We start from the raw sequence: 13,324 nt of genomic DNA, 5'->3' as shown, positions 1-13,324 counted from the left end.
TCTCTCTCTCTCTCTCTCTCCGTCGTACGTCAGGTGTACGAGCTGCCTGGGCACCAAGTGGAAGTGTTACTGGGACCAGCAGAGCCACGTTTGCGCCGCCGGGAAAGATGAGTGGAAACACAACCTGCTGGAGGTGAGTAACACACACACACACACACACACACACACACACCGACCACACAGACGCCTTGATAAGCTCCTGATATTAACATCCTCACCAGTCACCGCCTCGGATGTAATCCAGACATCCAGCATGATGAGTCCAAACTGTTTAAGCAAGACCGATCATGTTGCAATGCAGTGTGAGGCGAGAAGTGTCTCATATGCAAGAGACAGAAATGTTGAAACCAGCAATAAAACCTCAGGGGGGTTTGTGGGTTAATGTACCATTTAAAGCTTCTTTAAATCGTTCCTTTTGCAATTAACTTTACACACCTCAGACTCGCTGTGTTGTTGTTATTGTTGGACGTTTATTTGTAAATGTCAAGATTGCTTATTGCCAGCTTTTGAAGACGTGGGACACTTTGGAAGACGATCTCGTGTGTCTCTTTATTTATGTAGGTTACCGAGTGGCGAGAGACTGTAAACTACTGTGGAAAACAAGCAAACTTTGCCCTGTAAGCGTCTTTGCGAGAACAGGCGACAAAGGCAGTTAAAGAGAGAAACGCATCCAAAACTAGTGTAGCCTCATTACGACTAATCGCAGCTCCCCAGACACGCGATCCGTCACCTCCTTTTGTGCGCGTTCCGGACAACATCAGGACGGAGTCAGCCGCCCAATTATTCCCTTTCCCTTCGGAGGGCGAGCCAGAAGCGAGCGTTTACTGTCCGGAGGAGGAGGAGGAGGAGGAGGAGGAGGCACGCTCCCAGCTGAGTTTGGCCTCGGGGTGTCTGCCTGGGTCCCAGTCAAGGTGGTGCGTGGGTGGTGGGGGTGTGTGGAGGGGGGCGGGGGAGAGAAGACATGACTCACCGTCGTCTTGTCAGCTGCTGCTCAGAACTTAGTCGGCCTTGTTGCGTTTAAGCGTTTTACAGATGTGACTCGTCTGTGCCGAGCCGTATATCAGACGCTCAGGCAAAGTCACACAAAAACCTCATTGTAGCCGTTAGAGATACTTGTTTGAGAATCCACAAGATACACAAAACAGGTTTGCCTTTGGCGTATTTCCTTCCTCTTTTTTTTTCAGAATGAAACCCGGAGAAGGTCTTTGTAATGTAGGTCAAAGGGAGACAGCATGTTTTGGTTTTTTCCTGCTTCTGCTGAGTCCATCACTGTGTCCGGCCGCTCTGTTTTCCCAATCCCTCATCGTCGCTCTATTTGAAGCTATTGTGTTTTCCCTCCCCAGTTGGACTTCACCCTCTCATTTCCTCCTCCTTTACATAAACAGGACAGGTATTTTGGGTAGCGGATGTGTGCGGGGAGAGCCATTGTTTTCTTTAACTGCTACATGTCACTTCCTGCCCCCCTCTGCACCCCGCCCCATTCCAGAATGCCGCTTCCTGCTCCAGCCTGGTGGCCACCGAGGTCCCCCCATCGTCGTCGGGGACAGCGCAGGACTTCACCTTATCCCTGAGCAACATCCAGGAGGTATGACAGACAGCTTGCCGGTGCACCCATCCCACTTTGGAGGAGCGGGATGGGGGGGGAGTGGGGAGTTGGAACTTGTCCAGCATCCATGTCGTGAAATTGATTGGGATAAAGCAGACACATATGGTGTATTTGCTTCAAGCTGAGTTAAACACAGATGGATGGTGATGTGTGGTGATTTGGGTTAATGAATGAGGGAAATCTGCGGCTCTGTGATCTCCGTGTTGTGAGATTAAGAGATGTGAACATGGCTGACGGGAACATGAGAAATGAGCCGGAGTCTTTGTGCTTATGTTGCTCACCGCTCAGCTGTCAGGGACTCGCCGCTGGCCCTGGTATCTCACTGTGACTGGCTGGCTCACGTCTTCGTCAGCAGACCCAACAGTAGTGGAGTCTGAGGCAGCGGCTTTATTTCACCAGCGTGGATTTTGAAATGTAGCTGGTCCTCACACATCCTTTTATAGCTCCTGTTTTAATCTCTAATCCACGCTGAGTGAGTCAGACGCCGATCCTGCATCAGCGATGAGAGACCATCGGGATCCCCTGGAAATTCCGCAGCTCGCCATAGTTGCCAGGCGTGGTCAGTCACTCGCCTAACCCCAGCTGGCCTCCTGAGCGCTCTCCCGGTGTGTTGCTATGGAGACAGACATTGAGTCAAATACACGGACTCATGCTTTCTCAGGGCAGACGCGCATGTGATTGGTCATTACTCTTTTCTCGTTTCTTTGTCATGGTTTAAACAAAATGAAGTTTGTTTGAATATGTCTTATTCTTGTGCATGAGTCAGTAGAGCAGGAAATGTGCTGTCAGTCATTTTTCTCTCTAAACCGCATCTCCATCGCTCAGACCCTTGCTGGTATTTGCGGTGAGTTCTTAACGGTTCCCACACTTTCACCACAGCTTCCCCCAAGAATAAACTATTTACATTTGACTGTAATAAACAGTCTTGCCAAAACACTAAGCAACAAGCCGCACGCTGTCCTGCTGTATTTATTATTTCGCAGAATGCAAATAAGTACAGAGAATATTCAACGGGTGTTAGTGTTTCTCAGGGAATCGGAACCACCAGATGCCACAGAATAACATGGAAAAGTACCTGGAGAGGCTGATCAAAGACAGATGAGGCCACAGACCAATGATTTCATCCACTTAAACCATTTATCCTTTATTCCTTTTAACCCGTCTTACCCTCATTATCATCATTTTTCCACATGCTTTGGCTCAGTGAGACTCTGGGCACTTTTCAGTCATTTTATGATGACTGAATTCATATTCATTACTTGGCTCCCAGATGATTCGCTGAGGTGTGGGACTACTGAGTCCAGATGTTTATGAATATGAATTATGAATGAATTGCACCATCGTTCCTGCCATGGACAGTTTTTGTGCGTTATTTTGGTATCCTGGTATTGTCGGCGTTGTCGGTGGTTGCCAGATATTTGTGAGGAACAATTTCTGTCTCGGGGCCTCTTGCCGTCTCTCTCTTGCTGTCGTTTTGGGCATTACGCCGGTGATGATGGCATTCTAAAAACAGCAGTATGTGGCATTTTGCCTGTGTGAAGCTTTTGTTTCACAGCGGTGTTTTGTGTGACAGGGGGAGGAACTGGAGTGCGATTTTGGGACTGAACAGCGGTACGAAGCCATGTGGTTGAACAGCACAACAGTGAAGTGCAGTGGAGTGACTGTAAGTACAGACAACAACCTTTCACCAACACCAGTGAGTCAACTAAACCAAGCCTGAATAAACACCAGTTAATCTCTCACTGAGTAACTACGCTTTTACTGCATCATTGTATTCATCCTACTACTTTTAAGTTGTTTTTACGTCTGTCTTTGTAATACCTTGTTGATCACTTCACTAACAACCCGTTATTACCTAGAGCAGCAGTATTTCAAGAGCGTAACCATGACGCTCTGTCACCTACTTGCAGCTGCACACAACACAGAGGAGTCAGATTTACCACCTCAGCCTGCGGAGGAGAGGACACTCGGATCAGTTCGTCGACAGCCCTGAACCCATGATAGGTAAGATCACGTGACCGGTGCTCATGTGGGCAGGGAGAGAAGAAAAAACACCAGATCCTTTTTATCTCGGCTTGTGCTTATTTTCAGAGTAATTACACACGCGGGGAAAATAGCACCAAAGGTGACATAGCTGCCACTGTGCCCATCATCTCTGTAGGAATGTTTCCTTATGAGATTATTGGGTTTGATTGCACCTTGAGATAAGTGAGAGCAACACAATGTTATGCTGTCCCTTTACTGGAGATATTAGTATGTTCTGCATTGCAACACATAATTTACTCAAACCCAGCAATTTTCCATGATATCACATTCTGCTACTGCCTAATTACACCCTGATTATAGAACATAAGGAGCTACAATTGAAGGTGTTTACCGGCCTCTTTACTGAGCCGCGTTACAATGTATTTTTTCGCAAAATGAATTTGAGCTCCATAACAACAGCGGAGTGATGAAAAGTGAGATACGCGTTGTTGCCGAGCTGCGAGCTCATCCCGGGCCCGGCCCCGCTCCCAGATGTGGCATTCGCAGGCTCATGTGCGGACCATGTGAACAACAGCGCTGGGCCGCTGCCAGACGCTCTGTGCTGCAAACACGCACGACGGAGCTGCATGCAGAGTCATCGGAAATTTTTGAAACAGTGGCGCGCTATCACACAAACGCAGCCGCGCGCACGTAATGCTCAAAGTCGCACACACACGCACATGTGGCGACTCAAATGGGACTTCTCACTGGGAGGCCTGTTGGAACATGAAAACGATCATCTGTTTCTCGCTGGCTTTGTTCTCGGTAACACCACAAGCTCTCTCTTACTCTCTTCCCCCGTTTATTTTTATAGCCATGTATACATCATCCTGTTCAGGCTTATGCTGTTTATCTAAAGCTCGCAGGCCATATGTTTCCAATAATGTATTTGAGAAACATGCAAGTCCGCAGTGCCGCAAAGCAACCAGAAAAGCCACAATCCTGCCCAGTAGTGGCTCTATTAGAGTAACAATTGATCTCTCTCTCTCTCTCCCCGTCTTTTGTGTTTGCCCCCTCCCCCCCATCTACCTCTAGTGGAGGTATACAACTGCGGAGTGGGCAGCTGGGACTGTTCCCAGTGCTGGGGCCGGGAGGAGCAGGGGCACCTCTGCGGCTGGTGTGACAACAGCTGTAAGCACAGGGAGGACTGCAGGCCAATCAACGACCAGTGTCCCGCTCCGGAGATCCACAAGGTAACATCTGACCCTCAAACGCTCCCAATCATCCCCCCCGCCCCACCCAACACACACACATACACCCCATGGTGTCGCCTCCAGACTTTTGTGACATGGCGAATCATGGGGTCACTCACATGTCGCTGTGTCCCAGTGCCCAGTCCAGTCCAGTCCGGTCAGCTGCTGAGGAAGTGTGTGTGTGTGTGAACACACTCTCATTAAAGCTGTAACACTTATTCAGCCACAGGCCTCAGGGGGTGAGGGGGGGCGTGACTTGAGTTGATCCGCATTGACTCAGGAGGCAACGGGAGCCCCTGACATGTGCCCGGCCGTCGCCGGGCGTGTAAACCATGTGGACGGGCCGTAAAAGGCCGGAATGTGTGGGACTTAACCACAAAAAGCAGATAAATAAAGACCACCAGATTTTGGATTTGACCATAATGAGAGTGAAACCACACTGGTAAGAAAGAGTCGGGAGTGTTTATTTTATACACCATCTGATTATGGTCAACTCACAATGATCAGCGCGGTCAGAATTCCCAGCACGGCGCCATTGTTCAACCAGCTTATTACGCTTGATGGTATTTATTTGTTTGCTGAGCTGTGATGCTGCTGCGTCTCCAGCCGTCCCCTCCAATCATATCCAGCGTTATATATCGGCGGTCATGGGAAGCACGGCTCACATGAGGCCCAATCGGCCCACACTTCCTGTAGATAAAGACCTGACCCTGGAGAGTAAGCCGTCACACACACTCATACTCTCTCTCTCACACACACACACGCACGTTTCAGCAGGACCACAATCTGTCACACAAATAGGCCATATTGAAGTATTCGCTGTTCCTCGTTCTTTTGCGGGCGGCGAGAGTGGAACTTGTGTGCGTAGGTCGACTGTTTCTGCAACTCTCTCACACACACACACACAAGACACATTAGCCCTGTCTTGTATACATACACACACAAACACACACTCCCACAGACCTTCTTCTCCTTCATCTGCTGTGGTTCTGTGTGATGCAACACTTTGGCAGATGCACTTTCCCAGAGAATCCACACTGATTAGTTTGAGTCACAATCTGAGGTCCAGCAGGGGAAAGGAACCATTCACACACACATACACACACGCACATACACCCATACACACACAGACACTGCATCAGTTTCTATATTCCCGCTCTATACAATCTCTATTACCAGAATATCAATAATGTGAAGGAGGATTGCGTTCTTCTCCAAACCTTGTCACGTATTCGCCTAATTGAGAAAAATGTGTCCTATTCAATCCATTGATGAAAGATATTGGAGACATTTGTTATGACTGCCAGCCTGCAGTTTGTTACGTGTTGGCGTGTCTGGGCTTTAAAAAAAAAAAAAAAAAGCATTGATTACAGCTACCTTGCTGACCAAAACAGGAACTGGCAAACATGAAAGGCGAGCGAGAACAGAGGGACGTGGATGAGATATAATTGGCTGGGAGAGAGGATGGAGCGCCGGCTGGACAGTGCGCCGCATAGTAAAGAACCTTTTTCCTGTCTTTGTCCCCGCGTCCCTCTTGATTAGTGATGCAAAGAAACCCCGACGCGACGAAGATGAAAGCTGCGACCTCGGACTGATCCGCTCAGAGCAGAAATAGAAATATAGGCCGTATGTATATTTGATCATTTAGGTTGTTTTATCTGTCATGTTATAGCTACACCGATTTGGAAATGTGTCGGATTTGAGAGAGAGATTTGAGTTCTCGGAATGCGTTTCATTCCACCCAACATTCCCCGCTGGACGTTTTTCACAGAGACACATTCACACCTTCTTGTCTCCCAGGAACCCCGCGCTGTAAATCACCACACTCAAACGCGTACGAGGTGTAAATGAAAAGCACAGCAGCTGAGGTTAACGCCGTCCCTCTATCAGACACATACGGCACGTCAAAAGATGCAAAATTCACCGTTCCTGTGGTAAACGCTTATGAAAGAATGCGGTTTTCCAGTCTGGGGAAGTATTTATAGATGAGGTTTCAGGGTGGTCACGCTTCATTTCCAAAGGCTTTTAATATAACCACAAAAACACTGACATCATTTCCTGCCGTGTCGATCTCACACATCTACTGTAAGTCCCCGCGTCAGCCCTCTAACGGTTTGTTTTCGCCCCAATATTAAAAAGTTACACACTGTTTCTTTGCTCAGCCACCTTTGCTTTTACCCGGGAAGTGTAGGGTTTATTTATCTGCTCCGTCACCCTGGCAGGCTTTAAATGAGCTATCTGAATACACACCCCAGACGCGTCCTCTCACCCAGACCAAACACAAGTGTTGTTTTCATTCTCAAGCTCGGTTTCTGATAGAGCCGGAGCCGAGTTAATAAGACGGCAGGGTCACGGCGACCTCGGCTCAGCCAGGGGGTCACACAGGGCGACAGAGGCGAGCGCGGAGGCCGGGGCTGCTTCAGTGGAGTTGACGGTAGATTGCTTCTGTCTGGGGCCGTCGGAGATGCTATCTTCTAAGAGCTGCGTTTCCGTGGCGATTGGAGAGGTGACTGCGCTCTCCTTTCTCTCTGAAGCGACGCCAACAACAGGAGAAATGCCACTACGGAATGTGACGGCACACACGCACACTCAAACACAAACACACACACACGCAGATGAAAGGGAGCAGCACTGTGCACTGATTCCCCTGTTTGAGGCTTTGCTCGCTCGCTGCCAGCGCTCACGTTCACCTCCCTCTCCGCACTCGGGCTCCCTAAATTGCCTCTCCACTCGTCCACCTTCCTCTCCACCCCTCCGCCCCTCCACGCCTCGCTCTCTCCGCAGCTCTTATGGGACGTGAAGGGGCTCTCAGGCTGCTCTTTATTTGCATGTGCTGTCGAGGATTACAGCCTGAAGAGTCTCAGACAGGCACAGTTAAGTGTCTGCATTGTGTGTATGCATCTAAAGCGTGTGTGTATCCCAATTAGATCTCGGTCCTCAGCGAGTAAGAACACTCCTCATGGCGTCGGCATCAGGGTTTTATTCTCACTAAACATGTTTATTGCGCATCACACAAAGGAGGTATATTTTTTATTCTCCTGCTTCTCCCACTAAAACCAGTTGATACCAGTTACTACAGCGCCATTCGATACATCATTTAAGACACTCAGCACTGCAGATAACAGAATTATCCACCCTACTATTGGAATTTAATGTAATCCAACTGGAGGCTATAGGCTCTTGGCTCCTTTGAGGGACTTCCTGGTGTTAATTGATTATATTTTCTTGATAATATATGTGATTGTCTTAATTAGCGTGTGTGTGATGAGCTTGGTGAATGGATGTGTGATTGAATCCTCCTGTGTGTGTGTGTGTGTGTGATCTTGCCATTTGTTATCAGGTCTCTACTGCAAGAGAAGCGAGACTCTGTGTGGTGTTTGGACTCCACAGTAAAGAGCATTAAACCAACTCTCTTACATATTCAGCGTTTTAACAGCTCCTTGTTTCATCTTCGCCTCTTTCAGATTTCCCCCCTGAGTGGCCCAGTGGAGGGCGGCACCCTGCTGACACTGCAGGGCCGGAACCTGGGCCGCAGGGACGAAGCGGTGAAGGTTTCTATTGGAGACGCACCGTGTGATCTGCTGCCTGAGTTCTACACCGTCTCTGTGCAGTGAGTATGCTGAGCCCTATGAGTGTCGTATAGAGTTAATTGTTTTTCTAGATGAGGGTGTGCGTGGGTTTGTGTGTAGATCATTTGTATGTTTTATATGGACACACCAGTCAATGTATAAAATGTGACAGTTATTGATGGCATTTTATAATCCTGGCAGGACAAAAGAATGCTATTGAAAACCTTGATAACATGCAAACAAACTGACTGGCTGTGAAATGATCTATCATATGCAGAAAGGAAAAAGAAAAGTCATTCTCACAGAAGCACATTCCCAACTAGTCATTTATTCAAAGAAATCCCTACCCAGGCTCCCGATAATAAGCCGTCACAGTTCATCATCTTAGTCCTCCTGTAGAGATCGCCTCTTACAGGTGAGAATAAAGTGTCGTGTTTGCTGTGAACAGTTGTGTTTTGCTAGATCCACATTTCATGTATTCATGAGGCTAATTTTCACAAACATTATCATGCAGCACACTTCTCATATTAAATGACTCCATCTCCATCCCTCTGTGGCGCAGGGACCATCACACTGTCACCATGGTGACGACAGGACCCTGCTTTGAGACCGGCACACAGTGCTGACTCGAAGTCTGTAACTCCACAATTACATCCAAACTTCTATTCAGTATTTGTAATGTTCCCTGAATGAGAGTGTTTATCTGGTCGCGCTCCACTGAAGCTCATCGCTGTATTAAGACTCAGACCAGTTGGAGGGCGACCTGCAGGTCGTACCTGTCACTCCAGCTGCCTGACACATTCCCCAAAACCTACATGTCAAAAACAACGAATCACATTTCACCCTGGGGTGATCTCATCATGTGTCGTCATTCCTCATTGGTTCCCGAGCCCGGTTGTTATGACAGCGAAGCGTATCCTTACTGCTGAATGTGGTGCTGAGAAATCACAACACATCGCTGCATCTGACAGTTTCTGTGCATTTGACTCATGCACACATGAACAAACACACGTCCTTCTCCTTCTGTCCTTGTGAGGACCTTCCTTTGACTCAACTTCATCCTTCTTCCTCACCTCAAGATAAACCCTCAACTCTGCATTATGCATTTAACCTGAAACGTTCATCTCATCTGAAGGTTACAATCTGTGATCCAAATGTAAACCAAAGGGCCATGCAACTCCAAAAATCAAAACACAGGACTGGAATTGGAAATTTGAACACACAGACTAAGACAACACAACACATCACCTGGATACAGTTATAAATGTATATAAGAGTATAAGAGAATGCCCATCTTTTATTCATTTATTGATTCATTGACGGATACAAATGTGATCTTCATTATCAAGACAAACTCCTCTATTTTGTAGTCAATTTTACCTTTACAACATTAAAGTGTGGGACTTAATCTAAACCCAAAGCCCGGCATGGAGCTCAGTACACACTGTGATCAAAGCAAACTCACTGTACAGCTCAATCCTCACTCTAAAACAGCTTCTCAAATGAAAAGAACAACCTGGGTGCACGCGCTGTCACGCTCACCTGCACATGTGACCTCATTTACCATGGCTGTTGAGACAGGTGTCTACTCGTGTGCTGCGAGGTGAAAGGTCACATCTGTGCACCAGAAGAGCGTGTGCAGCGCTGGAGACGGCCCGCTACAGTCACTAAATGTCAACATTTTAATTAATGGCAAAGTCAGTCTCGGCACACCTCATTTGCTGGAGTACTTCTCAGGATATTTGGCTGGAGTCCTCTGCGTTGCCCTCTTCATCATTTTCATATCAGCCTCGAGTGGCCTTCGCTCTGTCCATTTAGCTGTACCCAGATAAGGCTCCCATCCACACACACACACTCACACACACACACACACATGCACACAGTCTTGGTTTGTTGATTATCCCCATCATCCACTCCAGGGAAATGATCAGAGACATCTCCCATCCCAGCCAAAATATCACCCTTTGAAACCCATAATATCTACCGCCAAGGGTGCGGCGCAGGAATGCGGAGCCGAGGTCAGTCGGGGGCTTCTGTTGAGAAGAGAGCTCACACTGCGTCAACATCACACTCGGCTCCCACACCTACACACACACACACACACACCCAGAGCACACCCATATTGTTAAAATGTTACAGGATGACTCAGAGGCATTGCTTCTTTCCGCTGATATACATTTGCCTTCCAGAAAGACAGGCTTTGTGTTTATCTCCATTACACGCCACGACGCTCAACAAGTTTCAGTAGCAGATGTTAAGTGATGTATCGCTCTAATAACAAGGAAAGAGAGTTTTTATTAACAGCCAAAATGAGATTGGCTTTAACTGGTTTGGGGCCATTTTAGGCTTTAACTCCTTCAGGCTTGTGTCAGGCTGAATTCCATTTTGTTAATTTCAGACTGTTTTTTTTTCTTCTTTTTTTTGTCTCTTGCCTAAATCAAAGATTGTGAAATGATGCATTGTGTTAGCAGGTGTGCATCTGCTCCAGGCAGGCAGATAATAAATGACAGGAGTATAATTTGACTTTAATGACACTTCTTCACTTAATGTTCCAACCTGACACCTACCTGTAATTAATGTGCAGGGATGTAGATGCTGCAATTAAAGATGGCTGCGACTCCAGGTTATTTTAGAATGTTTATAACACTGCGTCAGGAACGTCAGCATTTTAAAGGGTTCACGGAACGCCGCTGTATTCCAGGGTTTGGTTGAGGTTAAACACAGAATCCACGTCGGACCCATAGACCGTCTCACCATACGTCCTGCCAGGTCTTCCATATAAAACGCAAACTCCTCCGTTTATGAAAAAAAAAAATCCCCCACAATTCCTCTGTCAATCATCGGCTCGTTTGCGTAGCCGAGTATTTCTATCCGCCGCGGCACCCGACACCTGACTAAATAAACCGACAGGGCATCAAGCTGGGTGGGGATCATGTGAGATGATAAAGGTTGCGTCTCTCTCTCTCTCTCTCTCTCTCTCTCTCTCTCCCTCTCTGTCTCTCTCTTTACATATATCCCTGTGAGACCCCCTGAACAGTAGATCCTTGTGTCTCCCAGTACAGCACGGTGTCATTAATATGAGTCGTCCCTGCAGAGCCTGAGCTGATGACGCGGGGGCCTAATCACAGCCAGGAGGCGCGAGAACATAGCATCCGCCGCCCCTTAATCTCCCTCTGCGCTCAGGCACATCTGGTCTGAGGAGCTCTGAACTTTACATCTTCTTATATCTAATATCTGAAGGCTTTATTCGATTTCATATGTAAATGCAAGGCGGTGGGATATTAATTCGTAACCGCTGCTCTCCTCTAAGATGTAATCCTGTAGTTCTTTTGGAAGGGCGGGGGGGGGTGGTTCACCTTGTGTTTATTGTTATTGTTTTTTCCGTCCCCAGGCTGGTTTGTGTCACTGGGAGGTCGGCGCATGACGGAGCAGATATCGTCCAAGTGGTGGTGGATCAAAGCGGGACCGGGACGTCTAAGGATCACTTCTCATATTTAGTGAGTATTCTCCAGCTGCCTCCCCTCTTGCCCTCCATTGCTTTCTGTTCTGCCTCTCCCTCCACATTCTTGCTTTACTCTCTCCCCCTCTCTCTCTCTCCCTCTCTCCCTCTCTATCTCTCTCGCTCTTGTTCCTCCTTCCCCACTGGGAAAGTCTTCCCTGGCGTGTCAGTTGAGTGTTAACAGATGCATTTCATGATTTTAAGGAATGCAAGTGTGTGGGAATCTTCAAACGTTCATCAGAACTGCAACTAAGCACCATTGTCACTCTGAGCTCGCTGCCAGCAAAAACAAATAAAGCGCTTGTTGGGAACGGCCTTCTATCTGAATTCATTACCAGCGGAGGCAAACCAGCCAGCATTGTGTTAATTGACCTCGACCCACACAATCTCCCATCGGAGTTAGAGTATTCAGTCAGTGGAAATACCCATGTAAGTCCTTTGTTTCTTTAGGTTTGTAGACAAAGAGGTTTTTTCTTAATTCAATAGTGGAACAGCCCATCGTCTGAGAGCGGCTCTGCCCCTGAGTCATCCCGCAGAGAAATCATAGCAGTCCTGAAGATCTTCTTGATACTCGCGGATGAAGGAAATCCAAAACAGCAAACATCGCCCTGTTGTGGGAACTCCTCTCGGCCATATGCAGCTCAGAGAGGAGCGGTGTGTGTGAGGGAGAAAGGCTTTACTGCAGGGTGTGGAGGAGGAGGTGTGTGTGTGTGGGTGTGTGTGAGAGAGAGAGAGACGGTGGGAGAAAGAGAAAACAGTTTGGATCGGAGTAGAGACAGGATACAAGCGAGCCTCTGCTTCACCTCCTTCCTCGAACCTCGGGCCGGAAACATCTGCCTCCTTAGACCCACTCCGACGCACAAATGCACAATAGGTCTCCCCCGTCCGTGCACACTGAGGAAGTGAATCCTGTCAGTGAGGATGAGCGAGTCCCCCGAGACCAAGTTCACAGAGGGGATAGATGCATTGGAGAGCGGCGAAATGCTGATGCTGTAGTAGCTGCGGGGCTGGATGGGGGATATTCATCTTCACCTTGCAGCCTTTGACATATTTTCGTGTTTATATTTGCCCTGCGTATGATTCTGCATGCGTGCAGTTTCTCATATGTATGCGTAAACATCACCGCTCTAACCTGGGGTGTCTTGTGAGCCACACGGCGGCCCCCAAAGGCCCCTCAAAGGCCCCCAAAGGCCCCCAGAGGCCCGTTGGCTCCAGCAGCATTTTAAGAAACTTGCAGCACGAGCCATCTTCAGTTTTCCTCCCTAATTTACAGTTACAGTCAGCAGCTGTCTCACTCAAGATATCTGAAGCCCCAAAGACAAGAACGGGCTTGATTTGGTGCTGAGAGGAGCATTATAAAGCACAAAAGACATTTTAGCAAGCTTGTATTTCATATGACAGATGCTGTCAGATTCTCAATGGCAGTTTTTGA

General features: G+C 47.9%; 1 protein-coding gene across 1 annotated transcript in view; it reads left to right on the top strand.

Annotated features, from left to right (window-relative positions):
* Window positions 1-13,324, top strand: part of plxnd1 (plexin D1) — a 53,659-nt gene that overhangs the window by 17,053 nt on the left and 23,282 nt on the right. Inside the window, exons 8-14 of the mRNA XM_076166544.1 lie at window positions 34-133; window positions 1,487-1,585; window positions 3,180-3,269; window positions 3,517-3,610; window positions 4,667-4,824; window positions 8,289-8,434; window positions 11,785-11,890. Of these exons, the coding sequence (XP_076022659.1) occupies window positions 34-133; window positions 1,487-1,585; window positions 3,180-3,269; window positions 3,517-3,610; window positions 4,667-4,824; window positions 8,289-8,434; window positions 11,785-11,890 (793 nt within the window). The remainder of the gene's footprint in view (window positions 1-33; window positions 134-1,486; window positions 1,586-3,179; window positions 3,270-3,516; window positions 3,611-4,666; window positions 4,825-8,288; window positions 8,435-11,784; window positions 11,891-13,324) is intronic.

This window comes from Genypterus blacodes, unplaced genomic scaffold (assembly GCF_046128005.1).
Source record: "Genypterus blacodes isolate CSIRO-AG114 ecotype Tasmania unplaced genomic scaffold, CSIRO-AGI_Gbla_v1 ptg000156l_1, whole genome shotgun sequence".
Classification (NCBI taxonomy): domain Eukaryota; kingdom Metazoa; phylum Chordata; class Actinopteri; order Ophidiiformes; family Ophidiidae; genus Genypterus; species Genypterus blacodes.
Note: the sequence above shows the minus strand (reverse complement) of the source record. Positions and strands in the feature narration are given on the sequence as shown.